Here is a 15,666-nt window from a genome sequence, read left to right as displayed (position 1 = left end):
GTGTGTGTGTGTGTGTGTGTGTGTGTGTGTGTGTGTGTGTGTGTGTGTGTGTATATACACACACACACACACACACACACACACACACACACACATATTGTATGTATAACAGTGTAGACCACAGCTGCTCCATTTGTGGCACATAGCTTTTAGGGATGAATCAGCAACCACCACAGACATTGATGTAAAAATATCATTTTAGATGCCTGTAAAGTACATTGCAAAAGAAAACTGCAAAAACATCCAAACAGAATTTATCCAAACATAATTTGTACCCTGGGATAATTGCACAAAATGTCACATGCTCGATTGTACATAATGTCAAATCAACACGCATCCCACACAGCATTTTGTGCACAGACTATGTCTTTCGCAGGATTCTGAGTCATTTGCGTCAATGCCAAATGGTAAACACTGTAATTTCCAGCCTCCCTGCCAAGATCTGTCATTCTGCCTCAACTGGTGGTACATTAGAATAGTTCAAAAAATTTGCAGTACCTGAGGAATAAAGCCAGATTTATACTTGGCTGCGTGTCGTGTCGTGCACCGGAAATAGCCGATCTACAAGCTTATAATGCAGCGACGCATTGTGATCTTGTAGATGGGCTATTTTCAGTGCATGACCCTGGCACGCAAATACGTTTAAATTAAGCTTAAGCCATGCAGGGACCCACTATAGACCTCAAACAGCAGACTGTAATTGGTGAAAATATGTGTCATACGTGGACATATTATGTATGATGTATTTCACCAGAAGCTGCCAAGTGTAACAGTAACCCCCTCATTAGAATCACACACATTTTTCACATTAGAACCAACTTGTTTCTTGGGGGAAAAAAAGAAGAAAAAAAAGAAAATTTTGTCAGAAGTAGTGCTCATTCAATAATATACTAAGCGGACAATGCTGTGAACCGGTGTAATTTTCGAACCTTTATTGGAGTGTTACAACCACACAGAGGAACATTTACAATGTAATTTTCCTACCTGAGTTTTGTCATCTTTGAATCACATGGAAAGATTTGGCTTCTCTAACACATACGGTGAAATGAGCTCCATCTACTCTGCACTGAGTTGTAGAACAAAACAAAATAAAAAAAGAGGCAAATAAATCTTGAACATAAAATCACTGGTTTACCTTCCAAGGTGCTTGGGACTTACTTGTAACCTGAGTCAAAAGTTTCTTTGTCCATATAGTAAAACAATCAAACCTATTTTTTTCCATATAGTACCAAAAAACACAAACCATTACAAAAGCAACTGGCATATGACAAAAAATCTCCACATTTATTTTATTTGTTAAACAAGTGTTGAACTTTACATCAGTCTTAAGTGACGGGCCCCTTAATAACATGTTTATTTAATAAAAAGATAAGCTACAGTATACCAGTGCTGGGAAATATTCACACATTTCCCATTTATTTCTTTGTAAAGATTTCAATAAATAAAATGTCCAAACCCAGGCGGAGGAACTACTTTTATGATAAATAGAAACTTTATTGTCAAAAGTTGGTTCATTTCATGTGGCACTTGCCCATTACTATGCCATGATTTCTGAAAAGATCTATTCCATTAAGAACTTTACAAAAAGTAAAATTGCGCAATGCATACATGTCTTTAATAGGGTATTTTAATTTCCCCCTTTCTACTGAAACATAATGCCACTTTGGCAATATCAAATGAAGGTCATTTCAATGGGCGATAGCTACTGTATGGAACTCATTAAGCAAAAGAACACTGTTCACAAGTGGAGAAAAAGTGATGATTGGATGCATCTTGTACTGGTTGAGTCGCTCTTATTTTTGTCAGCTTTTATTCTCAAACTTTCTACCATGAATTATAAGTGTCTGAACCATAAACACGCTTATAGTTTTATGTGCAACTTTTACACAATAGTCTCTCAAACATTACATTTTAAAAGGTTTCTTCATATTTACGTTTTTTCCATGACTTTTTTATTTGTATTTCTTTTTAATCTTACACTAGCAATACAACAAAATATATATTTTCGCCATTTTTCCTTGACAACAGTTCAAATGTACAATTGAGAAAATATAAGGCCAGGGGCTTGATTGCTAGTGGTTATACAATCCAAACTTCACGGTGATAAGAGGGGAGCCAGGACCTTATATTCCTAATAACAGTCTGATCAGGAACATTCCCAAACAAAGAAAACTCCACATCCCGGTCCAAGTGTGTCATTTTGTATATAATACAAAACAGGCTTCAACCAGGATGTTAGAGAGAGAGGGGAGGGGGGGGGGTGTATGTACAACCTTTTGAACCAGTAAAACTGCTGATCTGATGTAACCAATAATATTTTTTAGTTTTTTTTTTGTTTGTTTAGTTTTTCTCTTTTTTATAGCTTAACTTTTTCTCAATAATTCAACAGCAGCAGCACATTTAAATACATAGTTGGCTTGTCTCTTAAAAATGAAATTCCACTCTGCATTTTATATACAGTTCTTCTTTAAAACTTTGCACTGCCGTCGCCCGTGCGCTTCAGTCTATTGGTCTGCCGGGCAGGTAGGTAGGAAGATAGAGTCATGTTTGGGGGGGGGGGTGGGGGGGGGAATTCTGAGAAAGAAAAACACTTCCCTGGCATCTCTCAGAGCGTGTCTTGTGAGAGGTCAGGCCTGCAACAGAAGAGAAGGACAAAGGAGAGGAGGCGGACGGGAGAGGGGATGAATTTAAATACATCTAAAGGCTCGTCACTAACTGCATCTGTCCTTCCCGTACGTCCCCTTCGGGGATACTGCCTTCCTTAGTGATGGGGATGATGTAGCCATCGCTGTTCCCTCGGCTAATCTGGTAGTAGGCCTGGAGCTGGTGTCCAGCCCCGAGGTTAGGCATGCTCTTGTAGTAAATGTCCTCGCCTTCGCTCCTCTTGGAGGGGGACAGGTCGTCCATGGGTGCGTCCGGGCTGCTCTCGGGGCACAGAGAGTCCCGCAGGTTAGGCATACTAGTGTACAAAGAGTCTCTGTTGGGGGACTGCGGGCTGTCGTCGGGGCGCTTGGGGGTCGTCGTGCTGGCGTCCGGCATGGTCAGCTGACCGACGTAGTGCTCCACGCCGCCGCCGTCGGTCGTCCTCACCTTTTTGTGGGGCGCGTACAGGAGCGAGTGAGTCCGTTGGGGGATGAGCGGCGCCTCCAGCTCTCGCTGGTGCTGCAGCGAGAGGCCCGCCGGCGTGGGGTCGCCCATGTGCACCAAGGACGACGCGTCGGCTACGATGGCGTCGTCTTCGCTGCTGCTGCCGCCTCTGCCTCTGCCTCCACCTCCTACACCGGCCACGCCCACCATCGTCACCTGGGGCGGAGCCCGGTCTGCGTGGTTGAGATGCAGGTGGTGGTGGTGGTGGTACGTGTGGTGGAGGGGTGGGTGGTGCAGGGTGGAGGACTGCTGCTGCTGGTGGTGGTGGTGGTGGTTGTGGTTGTGGTGGTTGTGGTGGTGGTGGAGGGGTGGGTGGTGCAGGGTGGAGGGCTGCTGCTGCTTTGGAGGAGGCTGCTGCTGCTGCTGTTGGTGGCTCTTGTTGCAGCCACGCAGGTTGTTGTGCACCAGCTCCGAGATGATCATTTTCTCAAAGGCGGTGTCGTCCAGGCTCAGACCGCAGTCCATGACCTGCACGCTGTCACCAAAGTCCCCGTTACGCAGCGAGTAGCTATTGTTAAAGTTACCATTTAGGGGTAGTGTATCCATTGCACTTGGTAGTGTATCCCTCACCGCATTGTTCAGTGAGTGTCCTGGCAAAAAAAGAACATGTGAGGGGGGGGTTTACATTAGTTGTCGACCAAAGTGCCCATTTAAAAAGCAAAATAAAATGTTTAATAATAAAGATGATGATAATAATAATAATAATAATGATAATAATAATAATGATGAAAAAGAGAGGTTTAATGCTGTTTAGGATGCAGTTTCACACAAAAACTTAAGTCAAAGGAAGCCATGCTGCTGCTGTTGTTAGGCACAATCGCTTAGGTAGAGCAAACAGTACCATGCATGCATTATACAGCGTGAGAAATCATTTTACTTTTTCATCTCGGGGCAGATTTTTTCAATTTTCAAAATGTCTTTCCAAAACACAAGGGCATTCTACATTTAAGTCTGTCAAGACCACAGTGACGAAGCAATGAAAGTGATCCCAAACAACATTAAGAAACTGACTGGAACGGTCATGACCATCACGACACACACAGCAAAGGCATAATGTCCACAGGTATGTAGCCACAAACGGGCAAAAGCTACGACACCGACAAGTTGTTTTTTGGTTTCTAGCAACTAAGTGTTTTTGATGTGATGAGGCAAAGAAAAGAGACGGCGATGGAGGGGGTGGGGGGAGGTGGGGGGGAATAAAGATGACGTAGACAGAAAGGGAAAATGAGTCATGTTTCAACACGCAACAGCCATCTTTTTGTTCTCACTACAAGGACGGGGGAGAGGGGGGGGATGGGGGGCTCACAAGCTGCACTCCCACATCACCACACACAGCAGGTGCAAAGACTCACTTTGGACAACTCACATCATGTTTGTCTGCTCAATGTTTGTCTGCTCAGAATAACCGGTCTAAGAGTAGCTGATGTACAAAAGAAAGTAAAATGATTTATTGTAACATGATGAAAAAGAATCACTCAAAAAGGAAAACAACAAAAACTTAAAGGTAAAAACTCTGCAACTTAGTAAGAGCAAGGGTTCAGCAAATTAAACCAAGAAGCATTAAAAACAGATTGTTCATTTTTGTTTTTGCGCTTTGTTTTGCGGAATTAATTGCCAACAAGTCTTTTTTTTTTGTGGTTTTCTTTTTGTTAGGAGTAGGGGGAGGGCTTGGGTGTTTGGTGGAAGTCGCGTTAATTGAGCTCGGGGATCATGCTGTTGTTTTATTGCTCGGTACACTTTCTTTCCATTAGTTGGCAGCTTGTGTACCCGAGGCTGGCAAAGGTCAGCGCTCGCCCGCAGCCCGGCGCTTGGCATCCGTCACCGTGACAGTTCCCAGCGAGACCCCCGGTCACTGGCAGAACAGCTCAAAAGAATAACACAGCCGATGCAGAGGTCACACACAGTCATGTTAGGAATTTCTCTAAGCATGCTGGGTCGCACAAATCAGCAGCAAAATAATAAATATCAGTTTGTGCCGCGGCTGAGGGCGAGGGTGAGAAACAAAGGATTGCTGGGTGGAGGCAGGGGGTGGAGCATACATTAACCAGCATGCTCATGGGTACTGCGCCGTGACACAAAGTGAAAATTAAAAAGGGAAAAGTAGAGGGAAAGGATGAGTGTGTTTTTACAGTGACACATGCTCTTGTCCTGGTGAAGTGAAATAACTTAATTTCACAGACACACAAGTTGAGCACAGGAGAACAAAAGAGCAGACGTCACAGAGCTTACAGGAGATGAGAAGTGAAGGATAACCACATGAACGTGAAAGGAGGGATAAACTAGGGCGGGGTCGTGGAGGGGGACGAAACAGCTGTTACCATGGCGTCCATGTGATTTGTTTATGCATGCTAGGAGGCGATTTGGGTGACCAGGCAGGTGTTGTCTAAAGAGGGTGTGGACAGATGAGAGGGGAATGCGGCTGGATGCTGAGACCGTGGCGGGGGAATATAAAAAAAACTAACTAACACCTCCCCCTTAGAAACATTCCTTCCCAATGGATAAAATCTCAGCAATTTTTTTTTGTGTCAAAAAGAGAAGAGAAATCTTGGTTTCTAAATCAAGACGTCAAATGCACGCGAGTCACATGCCTAAAATTAGTCTAAAATAGAATTCGTTTTTTTGTTTTTTGTTCAGATTCATTATAGAATTTGGGTGATAATTTTGTGAACCACTTGCCCACTGAGTGTGTGTGTTAATGGCCTAAGATTAAAAAAAAAACAAATAAAACCAAGTGATTGTGCCAGGGTACAATTTCTATCTTTTTTTCAGGGGGTTGTTTTTAATAAGCATGCTGAAAAAAAAATTACATTTGATAGGCAAAGTTAAGTTTTACTCCCATACTTGTCTCTCTGAAGGTCACTATAGAGGGAAGCACAAGGGAAAGCAGAGAACATGACAAAAGAGAAGATGCCATTTCAATTTCCAAAATAGAAAAGCACATTCAAATCTTTACATAAGAGGTAAAATCACACATTCTGTAATGCTTTGTTTAATGGATGCAAATTCTTGTCATCTATTATCTCGTCAATAAGTAACTACAAAAGGTTGCATTAAGCACATTTGTAGTAATTTATGGATGTTCTTGCATCTCAACACATGCTTTTAGGGGGTGAATTCTCTCTAAAAACATTTAAAAAAATATGACAACAAAATAGACCTCATTAAGATTATGATCAAATTCAGGGGCATAAATCTTAATAAGCATGCATTTTAGACTACATAACAGCTAGGGGCATAAAGTGTGGTTTACATGATGTCCAGGCAGAATATGTATGTATCTCATTCCCAGCTTAATCATTATGTCCTCCTCAATGCCTTAGTTTGGATAAGAGGAATTTAACAGCAGCGGGCAGATTGTGATGAATCACAAAGGCACGCAAGCATGCACGCACGCACAGCATCTATTAACTACAGTATTTGGGAGACAATGAGTCGGAGGGAAAGGAGATACACCAGAACATTCTGCTCTTGTCAAGGCCAGTGGCAAAACAATTATTTCAGAAGACAGACGAATAGAAAGAAAGACAGAAAGAAAGAAAGAGATAAAGAAAGAAAGAAAGAAAGAAAGTGTGAAAGAGAAATAAATAAACACACTGTTTGGTATTTAGGAGAGTGTGTTAAGTAAGCACACCTGGTGAGTTAAACACTGGAGCCGTGGGGGCGTTACACACGACTGTCTCAGCCAGTAACGTGTTATAAGGGTTGTTAGTGCCTTGTGGTCGAAGGAGAGGGTTTGTTAGTAGATAATTTCCCGTCATTCCTAGAGAAGGCGAGACAGAAGTAGAAGAGGAACAAGAGGAAGAGGAAGGAGAAGGAGAAAAAGAAGATCAGTCCTCTGCGTCTGGTGCGGAGGTGTTTTGGTGGAGAGAAAAAAATTCATGGAGGGCGGGGGTGGGAAAGAAATAAAAACATTCACAGAGAGAGAGGGAGAGAGAGAGAGAGAGAGAGAGAGAGAGAGAGAGAGAGAGAGAGAGAGAGCGAGAGAGAGAGAGAGAGAGAGAGAGAGAGAGAGAGAGACACAAAGAGAGAGAGAGCGAGACACAAAGAGAGAGAGACAGAGAGAGAGAGCAGGACTTTCATTCAAAGTATTGAGTTTGCCTTTTGAAGGATGCGGTGTCAACTAAAGCTACCACCCCCAAAAATATCCCCGAACGAACGCTCAGCAGCTGCTGTGGAGCCCCAGAATAAGGTTACAGAGGCAACCAGGGAAATGCAGGCAGTCAGCTACTTCTGTATGAGGCAAAACAGTTTGTGCCTTGACTCAGCTCCCTCACGTTCCCCTAATCCTTGACAAATTGTGTTTTATCTCCAACGCAAATTTGAAGTTGAAGTTGAAGAACTCTTCTCATGCTCTCAGTCGTTTCCATAGAAGAGAGACGGAGTGAGAGAAAATGTTAACTGACCCCATTGTCCTCATTATTATTAGCTGTCGTTGCTACTTTTATCTTTCATCCGTTGTGTTCTTTTTTTTTGCACTGAATATGTATTCCCATTCCACCTCCCAAAAGAAACCTCCCAGTCTTTTCAAGTCTTCCCACTGGGGCACAGACAATATGGTTTATCATCTTGAAACAGGTAAAAAACCACACCCCTGCAGGGACAGCAGCAGGACTCCTCTAAGTTCAGATATAAAAATATCAATATTTATCAAGAGAGACAGTGTAATTTATCTAGACGCAGCGTTGGCCAGGTTTCGTCTTCCTCGCAGCATTATTCATAGCTAAGTGTTGTTTGTTGGAGTTCTTCCACTGCCATTCATCACCTGCGTTAATCGCCATCTGTCATGTCAGGAGACAGTCTCCCAGGAAGTGTTTTAATGACAAGGAACCACTTCCTGGTGATAGAGTCCTCTTTTAGTGCACTCCTCTCTCCAGGGTAACTGGGGCTCCTACACCCGCAAAGTGATCAATACCCAACCTTTACATTTACATCCCCAGCAGCGGGTCAAGAGTAATCCATCTTCAATGTTTTTATTGATGTATTGGCCTGGATGAGAGGTAACCTCAAACTCCAGGGTGTTAAGGTTTCACCTCGCGGGAGGCAAATACAGCCAGGAAGACAGAGAGAGAGCCAGCGAAAAAGAAGAGAAAGTTTTAAGAGAAAGAAAAGAAAAAGATGGAGTCGAGAGAAAGGCGTGAGGGAGGGTGAAGTCAGACTACCTCAGCGTAACCCCTCTGGCCCTTGCATGCTTGGAAAGCCATTTTCAGAGAGGAGATGCGGCAGCAGTGAGCTGAAGACTGTAAGTACTCTGGGTCACACAGAGTTGAACATCATCTTCTCATCATCATATTTGTGCTGAAGTTAAATAATAAATGATAGGGTTTTTCTCGTTTTTTTGCATTCTTGCCTCTCGACTGAACAAACCCCGCCCACCCCTTCTGCCCCTTCATCTCCTGCGAAATCACGGAGGTCACCTTACATGCCAGGCAATAACAGGCCCTTTTTGCGTGTCAAAGTGGACCTAAAATATATAAAAACTACGTTGTTCGCATTTCCCCTGAGCTGGGGGTAGGAACGTTGGACGACAGGAACCTAAGGACAAACAAAGTCCCCCGCCTCACCCTCAAATTTCATACGTCTGATGGTTGACCGGCCAGAATGACAGCACACAAAGTATTTCAGGACAGGGATTTTTGTAATCCTGTGCTGGAGGAATGGGAAGCATGGGGCCGGGCTTAAGATGTTTTCTTTTTCTTTTTTGCACACTGCTCTGTCTTTTCAAGCTTAGAGCATTCATTACAATTCCCAGGGTAGGATCCTCTATGGCTGTGCGAAATCATTGGAACTTGGAAGGAGCTGGTATTTTTAGCCACATGATGAAATGAGTTGTGTTAGTGTATGTGTGTGCACATGTCTTGTGAAGAGAGATGAGGTGTGAACTGACCTTGGTTAAGGGTGGAGGTGCTGTTGATGTCACCTGAGATAAAGGAGGACTCAGATTGCTTTCTTACGGTGTCATTCCACATTCTCCTGATACGACTCTGTCAGGTCAACAAGGGACACGCGTTAGCACTCCAACACGCCCGCTCTCCTTTCAGATCAGCTTTCATTAACTTTTCTATAAATATAGAATGTACCGTGTGCCGCCTCGCTCCTCACTTGCCCACTATTATACAAAGTACTCCGCTAATGCTAGTGATACTACAGTTGGCCGAATACCCTGCCACTGCAGGCAGTAGAACATCAAAAAAAATTACTTTAGTTGACTCTTCAATGACTACTTTTAGACAGAAGAAAGTCAATTGAGGCCTTAGGGGATGTGCACCATAGGGTTGGACATTCACTTTGATGGGTATCTCTATGTATAGTCACAGTGATACTTTTGGAGGTATCCCTTCCCTCAAATAAATTAAATAAGTCTATTTGCCTTTTTGTTGTTGGGATTGATTTTTGTGTTCCTCACTTTAAAAATGTGCTTGCAAAGGCTCTTAATATAGTGCAGTAATATTTCCCATGCACATGACGTTAGTGAGAAACAAAAAGATAAAAGCAAGTGCTAAGGGGAGGAGAGCAAGAAAAAAGGCATTCATGCAGTACAGCAGATGCTGCTTGCAAAATGTGGAACCATACCTGTGTCTCTTGAGCTATCTTCCTGTCTGAAAATGCTAAATAACGCCTACAGTATGTTCTTCTGTGTCATAAAATGTACAAATGTAACCTCCTCAGAGTTTGGCATCCTTAATCATCCTTTAGCGCACTCAACATTTGTTGACTACCGGTCTTTACTTCCAAGAGAAATCAATGTTAATTTATTTGGTTTCCTCTTGCAGCGGAAGAGACAAAATGCACTTCTCTGATAGCGTTGATGCAGTATTATCGGATGCATTTGTACTTTATTGTATTCAGTTAATACTTAATAAAACACTGATTCTTAAATGCAATTAAAAAAATGCAACATTTGGAGAAGTAATGTCTTTTTTTTAACACTGAATAAGACCTTACTTGCCAAAATGTCTTGCTTAAAGTTATAACAATACTAGTAATTCCGCACTAAGGCTGTGAGTGCTCATGGACCTGTCACTTGGGACAAAAGGAGCTTGCTGGTCTACCTGTGTACCAGAAGAGTAGCGTGCGCTGGTCCTCGTGGTGGAGGTCTTTGCAGAACTGTGCGAGCTCTCAGTCGGCAGTCCCCCACAGCAATACGTGTGGCGGAAACACTTGCTGTACTCTTTGCGGACCTGTGTGGGCAAATGGTGAGGCTGTTGACATGCAATGTTTGTTTTTTTCCCACATGAGTTCACACAGAGATCTTCAGGTGAGCCTAATTTTGGTATATTTGCTGATATCGATATTGTGTGATGCTGCTGTGCTTAAGTGAGTTCTGCAGGCACCGGCCCACAGAGGACCTCACTCTTCAAATTCTGCGACGTGTGGAGGCCGTTTCCCTTTAACCACTTTCAACCTGTACTGGCATCCCTATTTCGGGCATGTCATTATAGGCGGAAATGTTGGCATAATTTCTGAAATTCTACAGAAATTCTTCAGATCTACAAGCTCAAGTTAGGAGCTTGTTAGATCGGCTATTTTCCCTAATTTTGTCACTGTCGTGTGACAAAGTATAAAATAGCAGAGATAAGTCTTGAAAGTGTTTGAAAAATCTTGAAAGTGTTTGAAGCATTTTGAATAATTTAGATTTTTTTTAAAACACAAATCTTCTCTTCTGGGGATCCCTGGCACAAAACATTTTCAGATGAGGGTTCGCTGCCAAATACATATGATTTTGGGGGTCCTCGCCACGAAAAAGTTTGAGAACTACTGGTTTAGAAGGCGGCCTTAGGCCTCAATGGGTTCAGACAGCCTTCATGCGGGAATGAGTGGAAGTGTGAATAAGTGGAAGGTCAGTGAACTTGCCTTTTTCTGGAGGAGGCAGTGGAAAATGAAGATAAACATTCCTTGGAAGGTGTTGAATATGGTGAAGAGGTACGCCATGACGACCGACGACTCGTTGATGAAGAACAAACCAAACGACCACGTCAGACCCAGCAGGCAGAGCAGAGCAAAGGCACCCAGGACCCAGGATCTGGAGGGGGGGGGGGCAAACACAAACACAAGGAGGGGACAGAACCCAGCATGAGAGTGATTCAATGTTCAGACAGAAAGAAAGCCAAAGAAACTGACTGTTCTGTGTTATCGGGTAAATTGACCGAAGAGGAGAACAGGAGTAAACCAAGGGAAAGAAAAACACTGAAACATCAACTAACAGCCAAAGGCCCTCCCACACTCTTCCCCCACCATCCCCTCATTCCACCAACCCCAAACTCAACCAGTCTACACGTCCTGGAGTCAAAACAAACAAGACAAGACAAACTTGCTGAAATTGCTTGGTGAATTTCTCAATTAATCTTGGATTTACATGAATTTGTTTTTTATTTTATCTTTTTTTTCCATCATGTTACAATATTTTGTATGACACAATCCTGTGCGCAACGAATGATTTTTTGGGACAGCATGTTCAAAAAGAGGCACCCAAGGATTGTGCATTGAGCCTAAGGTCTGTGTGATTGTCCATTAGGGTCAAGTCATTTCAACAAGTCTAAACAGCATAGCGTGATTGTTTATAGTGAGAGTGTGTTGACATCTGGGGAGCTAGGGAGAGTGTGGAAAGAGTTAGAGGGGGAGGATTCATTCCCCCCAACTGGTGTGTGAAGGTCCTGGGGATCCTTCAGACACCGGCAGAGGTCAGGGGATCAAACTTCAAACACACAACACCAACACCGGACTGCGAGATGAAGGTTATGGAGACATTGGACGTGAGAACGAGAACAGACTGAATGAGCAGACCTCAGACCTGAGTAATGAATGAACGGTAAAACCAGGGCCAGAGAGAGAAAGACAAGAAAATAACTAAAAGATAGAAGGCGAAAACAAAATGACGAGGAGAGAATCAGCTATAGGCTGAAGAGGAGACTGCTGGGCAACATGTCCTTACTTGATAAACGGTTTATTATCTTCATAGCTAGAGCGCGAGCATGATAAGCGGGAAGAGAGAAACACAATTAGATCAGAACGCATCACAGCGTGGGTTAGTCGGCATTTAAGTGAGATATCTTCAAGTTTGATCCAGGGAAAATTACGGGAGGCAATGAAATTATGGGGCTAACAAGGACCGAGAGTTGTGTGTTTGGCTGTTGATGATTCAATTACAGTATAATGTGTAAAGCATTCAGTCAGAGCAGACGCTTGTCTGCGGTCAAATTTGCATTTATGCTCTGCGTGGGTGGTGCAATGTGGGTAATATTATCTGAGATGTATAGCAGAAGCTTACCCAGGCAAATCGGTATTATAGTAGCCGTCACAAACACGATAATTACTGGTGTGGATGACAGAACAGAGAGAGAGACAAGAAGAAAACGATAGGAGAAGAGAAAGGAGACGGTGTGGGTTAGCTTTCTCTCTTACATGCAACATGCAATGACACTGGTGCTACAGTATGTTGAGTTCCCAAACAGGATTGTGATTGGACATCTCTGGTACAAACAACATAAAGCCAACAAGACAACAAACACTAATATACTGGCAATTTACACAAGATTCACTGTTTTACGATGTTTTATTTGACATCATTAGAGCAGACATCGGTGGGGAAAAGGCCATCTCGAATAAGCCAAAAAGCCTCAACCATTCTTTTCTGATTGCAATTTAACCAGTGTGCTGCTAAACACACTGCAATTTAACCAGTGTGCTGCTAAACACACATGCCTAAAACACATTCATTAGAAGAAATGAATAATAACAAACGCTAGCAAAAATAGCCAAACCACTCCTCCTACACAAAGTGGGAGCTTAAATGCATGATATAACGGCATAAATGGCTACCACAGAGCCACGCTTTTGAAACTTTGAACAACAAACCCCCCAGCCCAGCCCCTGAAACACCCTCCTTGATTTGTGGCAATAAATATTGTTTCCCTGAATGCAAACAATCCGCACAGCGAAAAAAAACACTTGCTCCCCCCTTCCCAAAGCAAAACACTTAACAAATGTTGAGGCTACTGACAAAACCTAAGCTCGTTAGCAGATTGGGGCGGGGTGGCACGGGGTAGGGTGGTGTCGGTGGAAAGCGGTAGTGGTCTGGCTGCCAGTGGCATTGGTGAGGAACTTCTTTTCCTAGACTAAAAGGGTGCTGGGAACTATAAAAGAGGCTTGACTGGTTCCAAGGGGAGAACACACATGGTAGCACTTCCCCTATACCCCACCCTGCAGGCCTAACAACGCATAGTTAAGTCGCAGACTTAAGAGTGGTGTGTGTCATGCCAATGCAATTCTGTGGTCAGCGGCTTGGAGCAACACAACAAAGGACTTGAAAGACCACTCACAAAGTCAATGTTGTCATCATTACAGCTCGGTCATGCCATAATTCTCATTCTAAAAAACCACCGGCCCCTGTATAAAATCTGAGATCTCTGGAGTCAATTGGAATTCCTCTGGTTAAATGTTCTGTCTGGACAATTTAAATTTCAACCAGAGGGGGAAAGCAAGATACTGTAATGTTGCTGACAAGGACTCGTCTGGTAGTGAAAGTAAAATTAACTGGAGAAGGGGAAGGAATGGAGGGAATAAATGATTTCCTGTCATCGAATGTTATCAGGTCAAAAAAAGAAAAATATTTCCTCCGAAATGAAGGGGGCCAATGGCTTGTGATTGTTTGTAGGGGGTGGCAGAAGGCAAATAACATATTGGTTCATCTGTAAGCTATTTTAGGAATGCACTTTTTTCCCCTAATGGGCTCCGGTGGCGACGAAGTCAAACAAGAAATGTTTCACTCTGTGCAAGGCAAAACCTTTCTTTTTGTGAGTGAGAGAAAGTAAGGCGTTTGAAAGGCATTGTGTGGTATTCTTCTTGTGTTGGTTAGACAAACAGTTTATTTTCAATAAGTATGAGAATGTGGAGGTGGGGTTACTTACTTGATATTCTCCAGTCGGCTGGAGTCAGGTTTCAGTGTCGTAGAGTGCTTCACCATTTTGTACATTGTGATGACCAGGAAGATGAGATTGAGCTGTCAAAACACAAATAATGGCACAGTTTATACATGAAGATTAATGACCCAAGGAAAAAGAGAGAGAGAAAGAGAGACAGAGGGAGTGAGGGACAGAGAGAGAGGGGAGAGTGAGAGAGGAAAAAAAAAAAAGATAAACTGTTAATTTGTCTTTAACTATTAAAAGACGAGTGCCTTCGAATTTCCACTCGTCCACAGACTAATCCAATAAACATCTATCGTTTCTGCCGGACTCAGACGGCCCGACTGGCGCCAAATTTAGTGTCATTCTATATCAATAAGAGCATGGAGATGCATTAAAATCCATCAGAAACCCAGCCACACACAACAGTCTGGCGATGTCAGGGGGCAATGAAAAGTAGGGGGGTGGGGAAACTGGAGACCCTCTTGTTGTACAAAACAACTGCGTATCGTTTTATGCACATAGTGAAATATTATAACATACAAGAAGATGTAAAAGGCTCGAGAGAACACGGCATATTTTCTTGGAGAACACGGCATATTTTCTTGGATTCTTGGGAAAAAAGAAAGAAAGAAAGAAAGGAGTCACAGAGAGAGGGTGGTGCGAGAGATAGAGAAAGCTAAAGAGAGAAAGAAATCAAGAAAGAATGGAAGGAAAAAAGATGTATTCATACGGCTTGTATTTTCTTGATTTAATATTGTATTAAATCCTAAGAGAGTGAGTGGAACACATCAGGTTGAGAGAAGGATACTACAAGGTTTTATTTGCTTGCACCTTAAAAATCAATAGCTTGATTTAGAGACTTTTTTTAGGCTGGATGGGCCAACCAGGAGCCACACCAAATAATTGACTTCAAAAACATTTATTCTGGGACAAACAAGTCTCTGACAAGTAAGTGACTGCGTGTGCTGCAGTATACACACTCAAAACCACACTGTGGAACTATTCTGCTAACCAGCCATGCAACCATAGCATCTGGGAATACCTACTGTGAATATCTTATAGAGGAACAAATAGAAGGATATTGAATGTAAATATAGTGTGTCCTCAACTGTGTACATTAACCTCTTTCAACCGGCCGCCGGCGTTCCTATTTTGGGCAGGTGCAAATGTTTTGCCTAATTTCTCATTGTTTTCAACAAAAATAACAAAGATATTATATCTAACTAGATCTACTATTTTTGCAGTGCGACACCATTGTACGACAAAATGGACTTAAATGGTTAAAGACTACTACTCTTGTAGTAAAGAATTTGCAAATACAATTTACACATAGAATTGGGAGAAATCTGAAATCTGTGCAGGGTAGCTATTCATTTCAAATGCTTGTTCAAGTCAGCCCCCTTGGATAAAGCATTTCAATGGTATTATTCTATCCTTGGAAAACACTGGAAAAACGTTGACCAAAATAAATAAATGTAAAAGCGTTACCGCGGTATGAGGGCATGGGATAAATGAATGACCTCTGTGAGCTTGAACCCAGAGAGACCTCGGCCCATTCACTCACGGTCACAAACACAAAATTCCGTGCATTCTGCCGAGCTTTGCTATGAAAGGGATG

At 42.8% G+C, this 15,666-nt stretch overlaps 1 protein-coding gene across 9 annotated transcripts in view; it reads right to left on the bottom strand.

Annotated features, from left to right (window-relative positions):
- Positions 1-907: 907 nt before the first annotated feature.
- The window catches only part of adgrl2a (adhesion G protein-coupled receptor L2a), a 120,605-nt gene continuing 105,846 nt past the window's right edge, over positions 908-15,666 (bottom strand). For 4 of the 9 annotated variants that reach the window (XM_084067764.1, XM_084067763.1, XM_084067766.1 and 1 more), the window contains 7 exons: positions 14,052-14,143; positions 12,413-12,457; positions 12,077-12,103; positions 10,999-11,167; positions 10,197-10,325; positions 9,032-9,128; positions 908-3,737 (listed from right to left, as the gene is read on the bottom strand). In XM_084067764.1, the coding sequence (XP_083923890.1) occupies positions 2,698-3,737; positions 9,032-9,128; positions 10,197-10,325; positions 10,999-11,167; positions 12,077-12,103; positions 12,413-12,457; positions 14,052-14,143 (1,599 nt within the window). In that variant the 3' untranslated portion in view covers positions 908-2,697. Of the gene's footprint in view, positions 3,738-4,499; positions 4,568-5,988; positions 6,007-6,778; positions 6,908-9,031; positions 9,129-10,196; positions 10,326-10,998; positions 11,168-12,076; positions 12,104-12,412; positions 12,458-14,051; positions 14,144-15,666 lie in introns of all 9 variants that reach the window. The other 5 variants (XM_084067767.1, XM_084067768.1, XM_084067771.1 and 2 more) reach the window with 4 other exon arrangements.

This window comes from Gymnoscopelus microlampas (genome assembly GCF_963454915.1).
Source record: "Gymnoscopelus microlampas genome assembly, chromosome: 9".
Classification (NCBI taxonomy): domain Eukaryota; kingdom Metazoa; phylum Chordata; class Actinopteri; order Myctophiformes; family Myctophidae; genus Gymnoscopelus; species Gymnoscopelus microlampas.
This window is presented reverse-complemented; position numbering and strand designations above follow the sequence as displayed.